The sequence below is a fragment of the Carcharhinus amblyrhynchos genome, chromosome 23 (genome assembly GCF_965287045.1).
Source record: "Carcharhinus amblyrhynchos chromosome 23, sCarAmb.v2.hapA, whole genome shotgun sequence".
NCBI classification, from domain to species: Eukaryota; Metazoa; Chordata; class Chondrichthyes; order Carcharhiniformes; family Carcharhinidae; genus Carcharhinus; species Carcharhinus amblyrhynchos.
Genome location: NC_137346.1, coordinates 20312754 through 20330255, shown reverse-complemented (window position 1 = coordinate 20330255; position 17502 = coordinate 20312754). Strand labels below are relative to the sequence as shown.

Sequence of the window (17502 nt, the reverse complement as noted above, 5' to 3'; positions counted from 1 at the left end):
GGAAGAATCCAGGGAATCTTCACTGCACCACCTCCAATACCAATATATCCTCGCTTAAATGTAGAGATAAAAATGGTGCATGATATGTCAGAAGTCTCACCAAAGCCCTTTACAATTGTGGCAAGACTTCTTTATTCTTATACTATAGACGTGTAGTAAAGGCCAACATGCCATTTGTCTTCCTTCTTGTTTGCTATCCATGCCTGCTAACATTCCTCGTACAAGCGCACCATCCATATTATCAGGGATCTTTGTGAGATGCTTTTGTGTGGATACATGGGATCTTTTGGGTCATTTGTAAAGCTTGGATCATTCTTCCTAACCATTTGTGTTTATATTAAGTTTCAGATTGCTGATCATCTGGTTTTGATATCCTCATTCCTGATTTATCCATCAGTGGGGCAATGCTACTGAACACCGTTCTTTCCAAACTTCTAGATCCATCACCTTTAAGCAGAGGAAACACCAAAATGAGAAATGTGCGGTCAAATAGGACTAAGGGGTGGCACAGCGGCACGGTAGTTAGCGTTGCTGCCTCATAGTTCCAGGGATCTGGGTTCGATTCTGACTTTGGGTCTGTGTGGAGTTTACACGTTCTCCCTGTGTCTGCCTGGGTTTCCTCTCGGTGGTCCAGTTTCTTCCCAAACTCTAAAGGTGTGCAAGTTAGGTGGATTGGCCATGCTAAATTGCCCCTTAGTGTCTCAAGATCTGTAGGTTTGATGGGTTGGCCATGATCAATGCGCGGGGTTACAGGGTTAGGGCAGAGGATTGGGCCTGGGCAGGGTACACTTTCGGAGGGTCAGTGCAGACTCAATGGCCTCTTTATGCAGTGTAGCGATGCTATGATTTGAAGAATGGATTGTCAGTATTTAAGGGCTTCATGTGCCTCACAGGCAGCAGGTTACACAGATTCAATTGAGTGTTGGGTAAATGGGGTGTCAGTTAATTAGTTAGACAGCAAAAGGTTGAAGAGATAATTCGATACAATTTTGGTGATGGGAGGGGCTGAGGGATGGAGGAAGGTCAGGGAAATGGGATTGACACCAAATGGAAAGGGTTTGGTGAACTTTGTCAATTCCAAATTGATTTTCTTGCCCTTAAGTGCTCATCACCGATGTATCTGAGGTCATGGGGCGTACATCCACCGCAAGAGGATATGGAGAGCAATTTTCTGGTAAGATGTTAAATACAAGTGTGGGTACCAAGTTATACCGGGACAAATAGCAGTGAGGTCAAAGTGGTTGAATCTGACCAGATTGGAATCCTCGGGAAGAACCTGAAACTGGTCATGTTTGGTGCGGGTTTGCTTTTTCTTTCAACATTCATACACATGGAGACGGAGGTGTACAATTCTCCGCTGCATCCACCTAAAGCAATAAAGGTATCGTTTGATTGAAACACGGTGCATTATTACAGTTGGATAAAGGTCAGTGTTCATGCCCCTGGCAAGTATTGATTCTGGCTCTTGAAAACATCAAAAGTGTTGTAATTCCACAGATTTTATACAGGCAGTGAAAAATAAAATCAGTATTTTTGGTGCTTCTGCGAAAGAAAAAGGGAGAAAAGGGGACATCCCTCAATTCAGAATCTAATAATAGAACATTGCGATATTACTCTTTTAAAAGTGCCTTTCTGTTGCATTAGAAGGGGCAACAGCGCTCGATACTCAGTTTGCACCCTGCCAGCGGCAATCCAAAAGTAAAGTTGGAATGCTTTCTAAAGGCCAGGCGGTGGCTGATCTCATTTTTTTACTGGGTCTCCTAGCAAGTGTACCTCAGGATTTCAGCAGTTGCTGTGAGACTGGGGAGCTGGTGGCGTAGTGGTGTTATCATTAGACTAGTAATCCAGAAACCCAGGGCATTTGGGGAATTCCATTCAAATACCAGGGCAATGGGGAATCCCATTCGAATCCCACCAAGGCAAGATGGTGAAATTAGTTTAGCTTTTATTTATTAGTCACAAGTAAGGCTTACATCAACACTGTAATCAAGTTACTGTGAAATTCCCCTAGTGAAATTCGAATTCAACACAAATCTGGAATTTAAAGATGACCATGAAACCATTTTTGATTGTCCTAAAAACCCGTCTAGTTCATTAATGTTCTTGAGGGAAGGAAACCTGCCATTCTCACCTGATCTGGCCTCCACGTTTAAGTTTTAAAGTTTATTTATTAGTTTCACAAGTGGGCTTACATTAACACTGCAATGAAGTCACTGTGAAAATCCCCTAGTTGCCACACTCTGGCACCTGTTCGGGTACACTGAGGGAGAATTTAGCATGGGCAATGCACCTAATCAGCATGTCTTTCGGACTGTGGGGGGGAAACCCACGCAGACATGGGGAGAATGTGCAACCTCCACACAGACAGTGATCCAGGCTGGGAATCGAACACAGTTCCTGGCTGTTGTGAGGCAGCAGAGCTAACCACTCTGCCACCATGACACCCTCCAGACCCACGGCAATGTGGTTGACTCTTAAAATGGCCTCTGAAATAAATAGCCACTCAGTTCAAGGGCAATTAGGGATGGGGCAATAAATGCCAGCCCAGCCAGCGAGGCCCACATTTCATAAATTAATGGGCCTTGCACAAAGTAAAAGCGGTTTGAAATTCTGACCTTCGGAACAAACTTATCCGGTGGCGAATAGTACGATTTCAGTTGTTGTATTTTACAGATGATGTGGAGATGCCGGCATTGGACTGGGGTGGGCACGTTAAGAAGTCTCACAACACCGGGTTAAAGTCCAACAGGTTTATTAGGAATCATGAGCTTTCGGAGCACTGCCCCTTCATCAGGGGAGTCTGCTGGACTTTAACCTGGTGTTAGAAACAGAGAAACATAGAAACATTGAAGACAGGAGAATGAGGAGGCCATTTGGCCCTTTGAGCCTGCTCCGTCATTCATTACGATCATGGCTGATCATCCAACTCAATAGCCTGGTCCTGCTTTTTCCCTTTAATCTTTGATCCCATTTCCCCCAGGTGCTATATCCAGCCACCTCTTGAATACATTCAATGTTTTGGCATCAACTACTTCCTGTGGTAATGAATTCCACAGGCTCACCAGTCTTCAGATGAAGAAATGTTTCCTCGCCTCCGTCCTAAATGGTCTACCCTGAATCCTCAGACTGCTGTGAGACTTCTTACCGTGACTTTGCAGCGGGAGAAGATTTCAATCTCACTGATTACATGTGCCCCCTGGTTTGATTGTAGCAGTTCATTACTTGTGCCTGGAAGCAATCTGGTTTGTTTCCTAATGTTACAAAAGCATTTCACTGCCAAAGTGTCTCATTAAAAACACCTCTAAGCTGACAAATGCTTTGAATGGGACAGATCTGGTCTCGCTCAGATGGATACACCTGTCCTGGTTTTGATATTTACAGCTTGCTACCAAATTCAAAACTTGAGGCTTCGAAGATCAACACGGGAGATCAAAATACTGCGGCAAGTCCATCCAAATATTAATCTTGCATCAACACTAACACAAATAACGTGATGGAGCCAGAAAATATATTTTTAAAAATACAAAGGCATTTATTAAGAAAATACTTATATTTAAAAGCTGGGAGTGACTGAATCTATATGAAAACCTTTGAGTTGATTTTCCACTGTTGCCGAGGTCAGTTTTAGTTTAAAAACATCACATTGATTTTTTTTTTCCCTCTTTCTCTCTCAGAATGGAGCAATGATTCATTAAATTTTAATCTGTGTAGCTATTTTATTGATTGCGTTATACAGTTTTACATCAGGTCACTGACCTACAGCCTGTCAATTGGGTGATCTTAGACACAATAGTTCACCGCAGCTCTGGGCTGGAGAGGGAAAATGTGGAGGAAAAGGAAGTCTTTTGATTGCTACCTGGTGGAGAGCTTTGGCTGACAACTGCTTAGATCGTCTGCATCCACCGTTGTAACGCTGTTTGACTTTGACTTTACCTCATCTGGCGCTGAAAACCTCAACCGTGCCACTGTTACTGCTGGACTTGATTACTGCAGCACAGTCATAGAATCATAGAATACCTACAGTGTAGTCGGAAGCCATTTGGTCCATTGAGACTCCACTGACTCTCAGACAGAGCATCTTCCCCAGGCCCACCTGCTGCCCTATCCCAATCCACACAGTTACCTTCTAATTCCCCTAACCCACACATCTTGGGACAATTAAGGGGCAACTTAGCAAGGCCAATCCACTCAACCTGCACATCCCTGGGCAACGGGGAAAACTGGAGCACCGGAGGAAACCCACGCGGACACAGGGAGAATGGGCGAACTCCACACAGACAGTCACCCATTCGAACCTGGGTCCCTGGTGCTGTGGGGCAGCAGAGCTAACCACTGTGCCGTCCAGTCTTGGGTGTCCTCTAATGTACTGCCACCTACAAGCCTGAAGTCATTCAAAATATCTGCTGTTCTTGTTCTAAGTTGAATCAAGTCCAGTTTCACCCATCTCTCCAGTATTGGCTGGTCTCTACTGGCTCCTAGTCTTGCAGAGTCTTGGGATGAGATTCCTTGGCCCCCCCCTGTGGCATGTTGCTTGGTGGCGGGAGGTGGCAAACTGGTGGCAGGACCTTCCAGTCCTGTTGCTCTCAATGGGATTTCCCATCGATACCATCCCAAGCTGCCAGGAAATCAACAGCCAGGGTGCGCCATTGGTGGGACCAGAAAATTCCGCTGGTGTGAAGATCCAGAAGATTTTGCTCACGATCTGAAATTCTCATCCTTGTTTTCAAATTCTCCCGTGACCTCGTTCCTCTCCACCTCTGCAACCTCCAGGCCATACAGAACTCTACTCAGCATTCCCGATTTTATTCACTCCGTCAACAGTGGCTGGTGCCTTCAGCTCCGACCTCTAGAATTCCCTCTTAACATCCCTCCAGCTCCTAATTCCTCACTTTTCTCCCTTAAGACAATCCTTAATTTCAAAAGGAATGCACTCTTTCTTTGGAAAATCAAGTTAATGTGCTCACCAAAACCCCAAGAAAATTCAAACTCAAACTAATTCTAGAATTCGCTGCCTGAGTTGGTGGTGGAGTCAGAGACCCTGAACTCTTTCAAAAAGTATCTTCAGTGCCGTAAGCTATGGGCCGAATGCAGGAAGTTGGGATTAGAATCACAGAATCCCTCATTGCAGTAGGAGGCCATTCAGCCCATCAAGTCTGTACTGACCTCAATCTCAAGCAGACCCTATCCCCATTACCCTACTTATTTACTCTACTAACCCCCTGACACTAAGAGGCAATTGAGCATGGCCGATCAACCTAACCCGCACGGCTCAGGAGTATGGGGGGAAACCGGAGAATCTGCAGACACGGGGAGAATGTGCAAACGCCACACAGAGAGTGACCCAAGTCGGGAATCGAACCTGGGTTCCTGGCACTGTGAGGCAGCAGTGCTAACCACTGTGCCGCCCCAAAAGGGCACTGGGTGTCCTTGGGCTGGCATGAAGAAGACGGACCGAATGACCTCCTTTTGCACTGTAGGAGTTCTCGAAAACTATGTTAAAGCTATGCTTCATCGATGATTAACTGTATCACTTGAAAACATTCGTGAGCGCATTAGTGAGCTGCAACTCAACTTAAATGTGTCGTAAAACACACCGAGGCTGTTATTTTGATATTGCTGCTTAATTAAATGTTAAAATAAGAATGAGTTTTTGCCCTCATCAAGATGACGTATTACCAAGTTGGGAAAGAGTCGCCTGTGCAAAGGAAAGCCTGAATTTTAATTTTAATTAAGCAAAAGGCTCACGTCTCGCTGTATCCCGCCACATCTCCGAGTCATCCCGCTAAGAGCAGCTTGGGGGAAAAGGGACTCTATAAAGCCAGACTTGAGTGGAGTCAGCAACAGTCCGACTATGCTGCTCCTGACAGTATGAAACCCATGATGTGGAGATATCGTTGTTGGACTGGGGTAAACACAATAAGAAGTTTCACAACACCAGGATGAAACCCATCCAGCAAGAAGTGCCGGTTTGCTTTGACTCTGAATAAGATAACACGTAAAACCCATTCTGCACTCAATAGAAAAGTCAATTCCAGCTTGTTCTTTTTGATAGAATATTGATGCCATCTCACCTACTTTCTGAGAGCAAACATCAATAATGTATTGAAATAATAATCAGAACTTGTTGCCAGTTAGTCCATTTTATTGCCACTCATGATTATATTCAAATTTTGTCACATGAGCATTAGTTTTAGGAATCTATTTATATCGAGTGTTTCATATATGATTTAGAGTTTTTATGTATATGTATATGCTCTGTGGATTTTTTCCATTTCGCCCTCAGCGAACGGATAAGGTTAGAAATAGCTCAATCTATTAACCTGTGAAGTTCACCCTACTCTGGCTCAATAATAATACATCACGGGCGGCACTGTGGTGAGCACTGCTGCCTCGCAGAGCCAGGGACTCAGGTTCGATTCCAGACTTGTGTGACCATCTGTGTGGAGTCTGCACGTTGTCCCAGAGTCTACATGGGTTTCCTCCAGGTACTCCAGTTTCCTCCCACAGTCCGAAGATGTATGGATTAGGTGAGTTGGCCATCCTAAATTGCCCCTTAGTGTCCAAAGTTGTGTGGGTTCGGTGGATTGGTCATGCTAATTTGCCCCTTAGTGTCCCAAGACGTGTATAATTTAGAGGGGGTTAAGGGGGTGAGCCTGGGTAAGATGCTCTATTGAAGAGTCATTGCAGACTCCATGGGCCAAATGGCCTCCCTCTGCACTGTAGGGGTTCTATGATTCTTGGATAGAACTAGTATAACATCTGGAATCAAAATATGGACAGCAATAAGAAGGAACTGAATTTGAAGAAATTCTATCGGACAAGCTAAAAAGAAAACACAACAGTGTAAAAGTTTAAAAAAAAACACAAAATAAAAAAGCGGGCACCAGCCAAAATGGAACAGAACAGTTTGCAAGAACAGAATCATACTGTAAAGATACACTTCCAGACACTCCATTCGTAAACGCAAAAAGGATTTATTAAGAAAATTGTCCAGCAGTCTCATGGGGTTGCAGTTTGCCCTCATCATGTCTGCATCCAGTGAGGGCTCCACTCCTTGGGGTGTCCCCAAATGTGTTGCCCTTAAAGAGACAATCACCACACATCAAAGTTGCAGCTTATTTCACACTAGCTTCATTGCAGTGTTAACGTATTGTGACTAATAAATAAATTTACTTTAGAAGTAGGCTTACATTAATACTGCAATGAAGTTGCTGTGAAAATCTCCTCATCGCCACACTCCAACACCTGTTCGGGTACATTGAGGGAGAATTTAGCAATGCACCTAACTAGCAGGCCCTTTGGGCTGTGGGGGGAAACTGGGGCACCCAAAGGAAACAGACATGGGGAGAACATGTAGACTTTGCACAGACAGTGACCCAAATCAGGAATCGAACTTGGATCCCTGGCACTGTGAGGTAGCAATGCTAACCACTGTACATATATAATTGATGAAGAAAATTATGCATGGTAATGTAACTTACTTTCCCCCAGTTACCTTTGAGACACCCACTTCCCTATTTTTCCAAGAGTTGAGATATTGTGAGATTTGCAACAACAACTTGTATTTTTATCACATCTTCAGCGTGGCAAAACATTCAAAGTCACTTCATAGCAGTGTTATCAAACAAAATTCAACACAAAGTTACCTCAGGAGATATTTGGACAGGTAACCGTAAGCCTAATCAAAAACAAATACAGAAAATGTTGGAAAAACTCAGCAGGTCTGGCAGCATCTTGGAGAGAGAAAATAGAGCTAACATTTCAAGTCCGTATGACCCTACTTCAGATAACCATAAGCCATGACAAGGAGATAGGTTTTAAGGGTTGTCTTAAAGAAGGATAGTGAGGCGAAAAGCACTACAAAGCCTCATCTGTTCAGAAGACGCAAAGCCTACTTTGCTTTTAAAAAGTGCTTTCAATTTATCCCATTGCCAATGGTGAACCATGCCCTTACCAATGCACTCCGGTTCCTCGTTACTCCAGCGAGGTCTGCTGCCATTGACACAGGAGAGAGAAGGAAATCCTTGCAGCCGGTAACCTGAGTTGCAGTAAAAATGTGCCACACCCCCAGGATGGAGACTGGTGACAGACACGTCGCCGGAAGTAGGTTTCTGTGGAAATCCACAGCTGAGCAAATAAGCTGCGGAAAGACAGAAAATAGTATCAGAGAAAAAAAGGATCATAAAATACCCCAGGAAAGACAAATACAATGAACAAAGAAAACTATAGCACAGGAACAGGCCCTTTGCTTCTCCAAGCCCTTGCCGATCACGAAACTAAAAAGCCTTCTTCCCTTACTCGAACCATATTCCTCTATTCCCTCCCCCTTCATGAACCCACCCAGATGTCTTAAATGTTGCTAATGTGTCTGCTTCCACCACCTCCTCTGGCAGTGTGTTCCTGGCACCCACCACTACCTGTGTGAAAAACCATCCCCACACATCTCCCTTAAACTTTCCCCCTTTCACCTTTTACTTGTGCCCCCTTGTAATGGACACTTCCACTCTGGGAAAATGCTTTTGACTATCCACCCCGTCGATGCCTCTAATAATTTTGTAGACCTGTATCAGGTCTCCCCTCAACGTCTGTCTTTCCAGTGAAAATAATCCTAGTTTATTCAACCTCTCCTCATAGTCAACGCCCTCGAGACCAGGCAACACCTTTCTTTGCACTCACTCCAACACAGTGGTTAACACTGCTACCTCACAGCGCCAGGGTCACCATCTGTACGTTCTTCCTGACTCTGTGTGGGTTTCCTCCCGCAGTCCGAAAGACATGCTGGTTAGGTGCATTGGCCGTGCTAAGTTCTCCCTCAGTGTATCCAAACAGGCGCTGGAGTGTGGCGACTAGGGGATTTTCACAGTAATTTTATTGCAGTGTTAATGTAAGCCTTCTTGTGATACTAATAAATAAACTTAAATAAAGTTTCATAAACTTTTAAGCCAAAGCTTTCACAACCTTCTGGTCATGTGGCGAGCAGAATTGCACACATACGGACACTGCTTTAATGACACTCCATCAGCATTGGGCACTGTTTTCTCACTGACAGCACCTGTGTATAACTCCAATGAAGGGGAAAAAGAAATGGATTGAAACGGAATGAAAGTCTCATTGGTCAATGAAATAAAAAGTGAAAATGCTGGAAATACTCAGCAGCTCAGTCAGCACCTGCGACCTCATGAGGTTTTTCAGCATTTTTTATTCTCATTTTAGATTTCCAGCCTCTGTTGTATCTTGTACCCATGTTAATGGATGGAAATAATTCATGTTCACCCTACCAGTGATGTGCAGATGCCGGCATTGGACTGCGGAAAGCACAGTAAGAAGTCTCACAACACCAGGTTAAAGTCCAACAGGTTTATTTGGCAGCACAAGCTTTTGGAGCGTCGCTCCTTCTTCAGGCGAGTAAAGAGTTGTGTTCACAAACAGAACATACATAGACACAGACTCAATTTACAACATAATTGTTGGAATGCGAGTCTTTACAGGTAATCAAGTCTTTTCATTGCAGACAGTGTGAATGGACAGGGTTAAGCACAAATTAAAAAGGTGTGAATTGTCTCCAGAGTGAGATTTTGCAAGCCCAGGCAAATCATGGGGGTTCCAGATAGTGTGACATAGACCCAAGATACCGGTTGAGGTCGTCCTCATGTGTATGGAACTTGGCTATCAGTTTTTGCTCGGCGATTCTGCGTTCATGTGTTGTGAAGGCCACCAAATCAACCTGTGGCACCCTATTGGTAACATCAACACTATATTCTGCACCCTTTCCTTTCTTTCTTTCCTTGTGTGACACAGTGACAGAGTGGTTAGTACTGCTGGCTCATAGCGTCAGGGACTTGAGTTCGATTCCTGGCTTGGGTCTGTGCGGAATTTGCACATTCTCCCTGTGTCTGCGTGGGTTTCCTCTGGGTGCTCCGGTTTCCTCCCACAGTCCAAAGATGTGCAGGTTAGATGGATTGGCCATGCTAAATTGTTAACTTGTATCGGGAGGATTAGCAGGGTAAATATGCAGGGTTACAGGAATGGGGGGCTTACTGTTGGTGCAGTCTCGATGGGTGAATGGCCTCCTTCTGTGCTGTAGGGATTCTATGATTCTCCCCTATGTACCTTATGCATAGTATGGTTTGTCTGTATAGCATGCAAGAAACAATACTTTTCACTGCATCCCAATACATGTGACAATAACAAATCAATCCAATTTAATTCAATGTTCCATACAAATAATTTAGTGGGGAAGAAATGACTCAATTTCCTTTATTATTTTAGTATTCAAGTGCAAATGGATTTCCTGTTTTCGATACTGTAAACACTGCTGTCCACTTCTTCTCTTTGTGTTATCAGCTTGTAGGCAGGTCCCTGGTGATTAATCATAGCATACTGCTTTATAGTGGGTACGGCAAAGCCTTGAGTCTCTCTCAGCCAGAACTGAGATTGAGTGCACAGCGCTGGCATTAATCTGATTCACAGGTATACCAGCCAGTCAACTGAGCGAACCTCACCACCAATTCCCCCTCTCCCCCTCACCCCACCAAGTACACCACTGTGTTAAGTTAAAATAATGGGCTTTCAAACCATTGCCATTGCAGCTCTTTGGCCGACCATTGTAAGATACGAGGCAGTGGTGGTGGGATGACAAGGTCATCTGATTTGCTGAGGAATTTCTTCAGCTCTTGTGGAGGAAATCGCTTCATGGGGAGCTCCAGCTGTTAGCATTCATTCTCCAACTCCATAGCCCCAACATTGGAGAAAATACTTCCTGCTGCCAATTTTGACAGCCTCCAATATAATGTGCCATTTACTATCTGATCTCACCGCTCAGAGATTTGCCCTTTAAGTGCCCTTTCTTGACACTTTTGTGTTGGAATACCAAATACATGATGCACACACTCTGCCTTTGTGAGATGTGAAGTAAATTTTATGTCGGATTCTGGGACCACTGAATTCCCAAAAAAAGGGGTAGCTTTCAATGTCCGTCTCTGCAGCGCTTGTCCACTCTCTGCTGGACTATGAACCTTTACACAATATTTCGTCAAAAAAAACATGAACAATATGAATAGCTCCTGACCTCATTCTGTTCACTATTTCATGATGCATTATTCCACAGCATGTGCTGGTTTACATTATATTTATCAGTGATTCATTTTTAAACAGATCTGCTCCACTTGTTGCAGCGCAATACTTGTACTTATCAAGTGCCTTAGTCTCAAAGCACTTCACACAACTAATTACTTTCATGGACGCTGTAACATAGTCAAATAAAGCGCCCTTCTGTGCCAGCAAAATCCCATAAACATCAGTCCAATGCCAGTTAATCTGTTCCTGGTGGTATCGGTGGAGGGTAAGAGTCTGGCAAAGATACTCTTGTGAACTGCCTGCAAATCTTGTCAGGCGACCTTGAGGCAATTATATTAATGTGAAGCATCCACTTGAAGCAACGGGAACAGGCAGTTGAAAACTGAACCTGAAATCAAACAACCTTAACAGTGTGTCTCACACATGGGTGTGGGGGAGGGGTCACAGACTCAGAATAAGACATTAAGCCATTACAGACTGAGGCGAGGAGAAATTTATTCACCCAGAATTCTCCAGTTCACAGAGCTCCAGATGCTCAGTTACTGAGTACACTTAAGATAGAGAACATAAAAACATAAGAAATAGGAGCAGGAGTAGGCCATCTAGCCCTTCGAGCCTGCCCCGCCATTCAATAAGATCATGGCTGATCTGAAGTGGATCAGTTCCACTTTCCCGCTTTCTCCCCATAACCCTTAATTCCCTTGTCTACCAGAAATCTATCCACCCGTGACTTAAACATATTCAACGAGGTAGCCTCCACCACTTCAATGGGCAGAGAATCCCAGAGATTCACCACCCTCTGAGAGAAGAAATTCCTCCTCAGCTCTGTTCTAAACTGTCCCCCTCTTATTTTGAGGCTGTGCCCTCTAGTTCTGATTTCCTTTCTAAGTGGAAAGAATCTCTCTACCTCTACCCTATCTGGCCCCTTCATTATTTTGTAAGTCTCTATAAGATCCTCCCTCAGCCTTCTAAACTCTAACAAGTACAGGCCCAGTCTATTCAATCTCTCCTTATAAGCTAACCCACTCATCTCTGGTATCAGCCTGGTGAACCTCCTCTGTACTCCCTCCAAGGCCAATATATCCTTACGCAAATAAGGGGACCAAAACTGCACACAGTACTCCAGTTGCGGCCTCACCAGTGCCTTGTACAGTTGCAGCAAGACCTCCCTGCTTTTATACTCCATCCCCCTCGCGATAAAGGCCAACATTCCATTCGCCTTCTTGATCACCTGCTGCATCTGCAGACTGAGTTTTTGCGATTCGTGCACAAGGACCCCCAGGTCCCTTTACACAGTAGCATGCTGCAACTTTTCACCATTTAAATAATATTCCATCCTACTATTATTTCTTCCAAAGTGGATAACCTCACATTTGCTAACGCTGTACTCCATCTGCCAGGTCCTCGCCCACTCACTCAGCCTATCCAGATCTCTCTGCAGACTTTCTGCACCCTCCACACAATTCGCTTTTCCACTCATCTTCGAGTCATCAGCAAATTTTGTTACCCTACACTCAGCCCCTTCCTCCAGATCATCTATGTAAATGGTAAATAGTTGAGGCCTCAGCACCAATCCCTGTGGCACTCCACTAGTCACCAACTGCCAACCAGAAAAGCACCCATTTATTCCAACTCTCTGTTTCCTGTTAGATAGCCAATCCTCAATTCACGCTAACACTTTACCCCCAACTCCATGTACCCTAATCTTCTGCAGCAACCTTTTGTGAGGGACCTTATTGAACGCTTTCTGGAAATCTAAAAACACCACATCCACCGGTTCCCCTCTGTCTACCGCACTAGTCACATCTTCATAAAAATCCAGTAAATTCGTCAAACACGAATTCCCCTTCATGAATCCATGCTGCATCTGCTTGATCGAACTGTTCTTTTCTAGGTGTCCTGCTATTTCTTCTTTAATGATGGATTCTAGCATTTTCCCAACATGGACGTTAGGCTAACTGGCCTGTTGTTACCTGCCTTTTGTCTGCTACCTTTTTTAAACAGTGGCGAAACAGTAGCTGTTTTCCAGTCCGCCGGCACTTCCCCAGAGCCCAGCGAATTTTGATAAATAACTACTAACGCATTTGCTATTACTTCTGCCATTTCTTTCAGAACCCTGGGATGCAATCCATCTGGTCCTGGGGACTTGTCTACCTTCAGTCCCCTTAGTCTACCAAGTAACAGTAATTGTGTTAAGTAGATTGGTAGATCTGTGGATATTGAGAGAATTGAGCAATATGGAAAGAGAGTGCAGGCTGGTGGAGTTGAAGTAGAAGGTCAGCCATGATTTTGTTAAATGGCAGTGTAGGCTCCAAGTGCCAAGTGGCCCACTCCTAATTTCCTATTCCATTTCCTTCTGTCAGGAAAAAGGTACAAAAGTCTGAGATCACATATCAACCAACTCAAGAACAGCTTTTTCCCTGTTGCTGTCAGACTTTTGAATCAACCTACCACATATTAAGCAGATCTTCCTTTACATCCTATATGTAACTGCAACACGATATTCTGCACTCTCTCCTTTCCGTCTCCTCTATGTATACTATAAATGGTATGTTTTGTCTGTTTAGTGTGCAAGAAACAATACTCTGCATACTATCTCGATACATGTGACAATAATAAATCAGATCAAATCCACGATTTGTTATGTTACTGTGAATTACACTGGAGCATCAGAATACACTGCTAGTTCTTGCCTGGGGCTCGTCCCTCCAGCTTTGAGTCAAGCGTGTTCCGAACTGAATGAATCTGCCACAATGCAGAGATCACAAAGATTTGAAGATCAGTTCCTGGGGAGGTGATGGCCTAGTGGTATTATCGCAAGACTATTAATCCAGAAACTCAGCTAACGTTCTGGAGATCCAGGTTCAAATCCCGCCATGGCAGATAGTGGAATCTGAATTCAATAATGAAAGAAAATCTGGAATTAAGAATCTGCTGATGACCATGAAATAATTGTCGGAAAAACGCATCTGGTTCACTAATGTCCTTTAGGGAAGGAAATCTGTCTTCCTTATCCAGTCTGGCCTACATGTGACTTCAGGTCCACAGTGATGCGGTTGACTCTCAATTACCCTCGGGCAAGTAGGGATGGGCAATAAATGCTGGCTAGTCAGCAACGTCCATGTCCAATGAGTAAAACAGGGATCAGAGAGTGTGTTGCAGCCAAATTCATTTTCCCATAACATCGATATCAAAAAATGGCCCAATTAGTCAATTCTGGACCTACAGCCTAACTAAGTGTAACTGCTTTGAAATCAATTTTGGAGCCTTAAGAAACTGTGGGAATAACCAAAGATTCCTGGGAATGTTACACATTGCATCAATGATCTATGCAAGATAAGCACAAGCTCTATTAGGAAGATGGATAAAGACTAAAAACAGCAAGAAGAACGTAATTTGAAAAGGGCAGGATTTGTAAAAATAAGATTAGTTCAATAATGCTGCTTTCTTTTGTAAAAGGTAATGTAATCTGTGTGAGGCTGTAAATAGCATTTAGAATCCTCTTAGCAGCTTTTGAAAATCTTCACAGATTTTCCATCGTGCTACTTGACAGAAATTGTTTCGTGAATATTTATAACCATCCCAAAGGAATCTGGATAACTGCATGTGTCAACTCAAAATAACCAGGCATGTGATCAGTGTTCCAAATAAATCAGGCCTATTCATTTTCCATCCCTTGCCAATTTTTACCCCTCCCCGTTTCTCTCTTCTGCACTAGCCGTTGTCTTCTTGTTACAACTTCATCCAAGTGATTATGGGTTTTAGCTAACTGATTTGTCCACATTGGACTCAATCTAATACCAGTCACGTACACAAGTTGTGTGGGAGGAAGCAGCAGTTTGAACTACCTGACCAGTTTTCCCCTTTCTTCAACTTGATCTGCACTGGCTGAGTTCGGGTCAGTCAGCAGATATCAAAATCAAATAATGGTCGAGAGCTTCAAGTTTTGAAGTGTCCAGGTTACTAACAATCTGTCCTGGTCCCTCCACACTGCACCTCTACTTTTTCAGGAGGCTAAGGAAATTTGGCATGTCCACTACAACTCACCAATTTTTACGGATGCACCATTGAAAGCACCCTTTCTGAGAATGTATCACAGATTGCTTTGATTCCTACTCTGCCCAAGATTATAAGAAATGACAAAGGATTGTGGACGTAGCCCAGTCCAGCATGCAAACCAGCCTCCTGTCCATCTTGGAAAAGCAACCAGCCTATTCGAGGACCCATGTATCCTGGACAAGATACAAAAGTCTGAGGTCACGTCCCAACCAACTCAAGAGCAGCTTCTTCCCTGCTGCCTTCAGACTTTTTTTTATTCATTCGTGGGACCTGGGCATCACTGGCTGGCCATTATTTATTGCCAATACCTACTTGCCCTTGTTCAGAAGGCAGTTAGTTGAGAGTCAATCACATTTGTCAACTAGTCTAAAATGGACCTGCCTTATATTAAGTTGATCTTTCTCTATACCCTAGCTATAACTGTAACACTACATTCTGCACTCTCTTCTCTATGAACAGCATGCTTTGTTTGTATAGCACGCAAGAAGCAAAACTTTTCAATATATACTAATTCATAACTAATTTGATTTATTATTGTCACATGTACTGGTATTTTTGGAGTGTTTAACTCAGTGACTTGATAAACTTACTGAGCCACTGGGGGCTTCCTTCCTGATATAGAAGTGGACGTGAGGAATGGAGGGTCAGCCAATGATCCTACTGAACGTTAGAGCAGGTTCGAGGGGCCAAATGGCCTATTCCTGTTCCTATTTCTCACGGTCTTACAGTCTCATCCTTCATTCGCAATAAGACTGCAAAAATACCAAATCGTGAGATCTAAGTATAGAACATCTCCTTGCTTTGTGGCTTTAAATGTAATAAATTAACTGCCAGATTTCACCCCATAATAACAGTGAATTTTTAGATCATGTTGAAACCCACTCGGGCATAACGTGTCCAGTTTTTTTGTTTCTCTGTCGCGTCTGACTTACAGGGAAGTGATGATTAGCTGAGCAGCACTATAGAAACTGGTTATTTTTATCTGCATTTCTCACGGAAAGCCTGATGAGAGTAGGAGATATTTTGCAAGGCAGTTAACAAGATTTGACTGAGCTGCAGCTAAGCATAAATTCCTGTATTTAGCCTCTGTTCTCCTTCACTCCTACTTGGTGGAATTACTTCAGAGTTTGAATAAGCAGTGGAGTGGGGTGGATTTACTTGACGGCTTGGTCTATGTGAAAAAAAATAGTGTGATGCAATTAAAATTGTTGCATCATCAGTCTATTCTGTAAAACAAGTTGCTTTTGAATACATGGATGTGGCGCTGCCCACAGGATGCAGTCTGCAGTGATATATATCTATATATATATATATATAGATATGTATATATTACAATATTTTTCAATCGTACAGTCCAATTTCACTTCTGTTCAATTTATCTAACTGCAAGTGTTCTTTTACCATCAACCTGAATAAAATTCCATCAACAAAAGAAAAGGATCAGTGCTGGGACTTCAGCTATACACTATATATTATTTATTAGTATCACAAGTAGGCTGACACTCACACTGCAGTGAAGTTACTGCGAAAATCGCCCAGTCGCCACATTCTGGCGTCTGTTTGGGCACACTGAGGGAGAATTTAGCATGGCCAATGTGCCAAATTAACACGTCTTTCGGACTGTGGGAGGAAACCGGAGCACTCAGTGGAAACCCACGCAGGCATGGGGAGAATGTGCACACTCTGCACAGACAGTGACCCAAACTGGGAATCGAACCCTGGTGCTGGGAGGCGGCAGTGCTAAACACAGTGCTGTCCATATTAATGACTCAGATTAAGAAATTAAATGTAATATCTCCAATTTTGCAGATGACACAAAGCTGGGTGGGAGGGTAAAGCTCTGTGGTAGACGGAGGGGAACTGGTGGATGTGGTGTTTCTCGATTTTCAAAAGGCGTTTGATAAGGTGCCACACAAAAGGTTTCTTCAGAAGGTTAGGGTGCACGGAGTTGGGGGTAAGGTGTTAGCGTGGATAGAGGATTGGTTGTCTAATAGGAGGCAGAGAGTTGGTACCAATGGGTGCTATTCTGATTGGCGGTTGGTGACGAGTGGAGTGCCGCAGGGATCGGTGCTGGGGCCTCAGTTATTTACCATTTATATAGATGATCTGGAGGAGGGGGCTGAGTGTAGGGTAACGAAATTTGCTGATGACACGAAGATGAGCGGAAAAGCAAATTGTGCGGAGGGTGTGGAAAGTCTGCAGAGGGATCTGGATAGGCTGAGCGAGCGGACGAGGACCTGGCAGATGGAGTACAGTGTTAGCAAGTGTGAGATTATCCACTTTGGCAGAAATAATCGTAGGAGGGATTATTATTTAAAGGGCAAAAAGCTGCAGCATACTACAGTGCAGAGGGACCTTGGGGTCCTT

General features: G+C 43.8%; 1 protein-coding gene across 2 annotated transcripts in view; it reads right to left on the bottom strand.

Annotated features, from left to right (window-relative positions):
- Positions 1-17502, bottom strand: part of sez6b (seizure related 6 homolog b) — an 854076-nt gene that overhangs the window by 170027 nt on the left and 666547 nt on the right. For both annotated transcript variants that reach the window (XM_080210324.1, XM_080210323.1), the window contains exon 5: positions 7955-8140. In XM_080210324.1, the coding sequence (XP_080066450.1) occupies positions 7955-8140 (186 nt within the window). The remainder of the gene's footprint in view (positions 1-7954; positions 8141-17502) is intronic.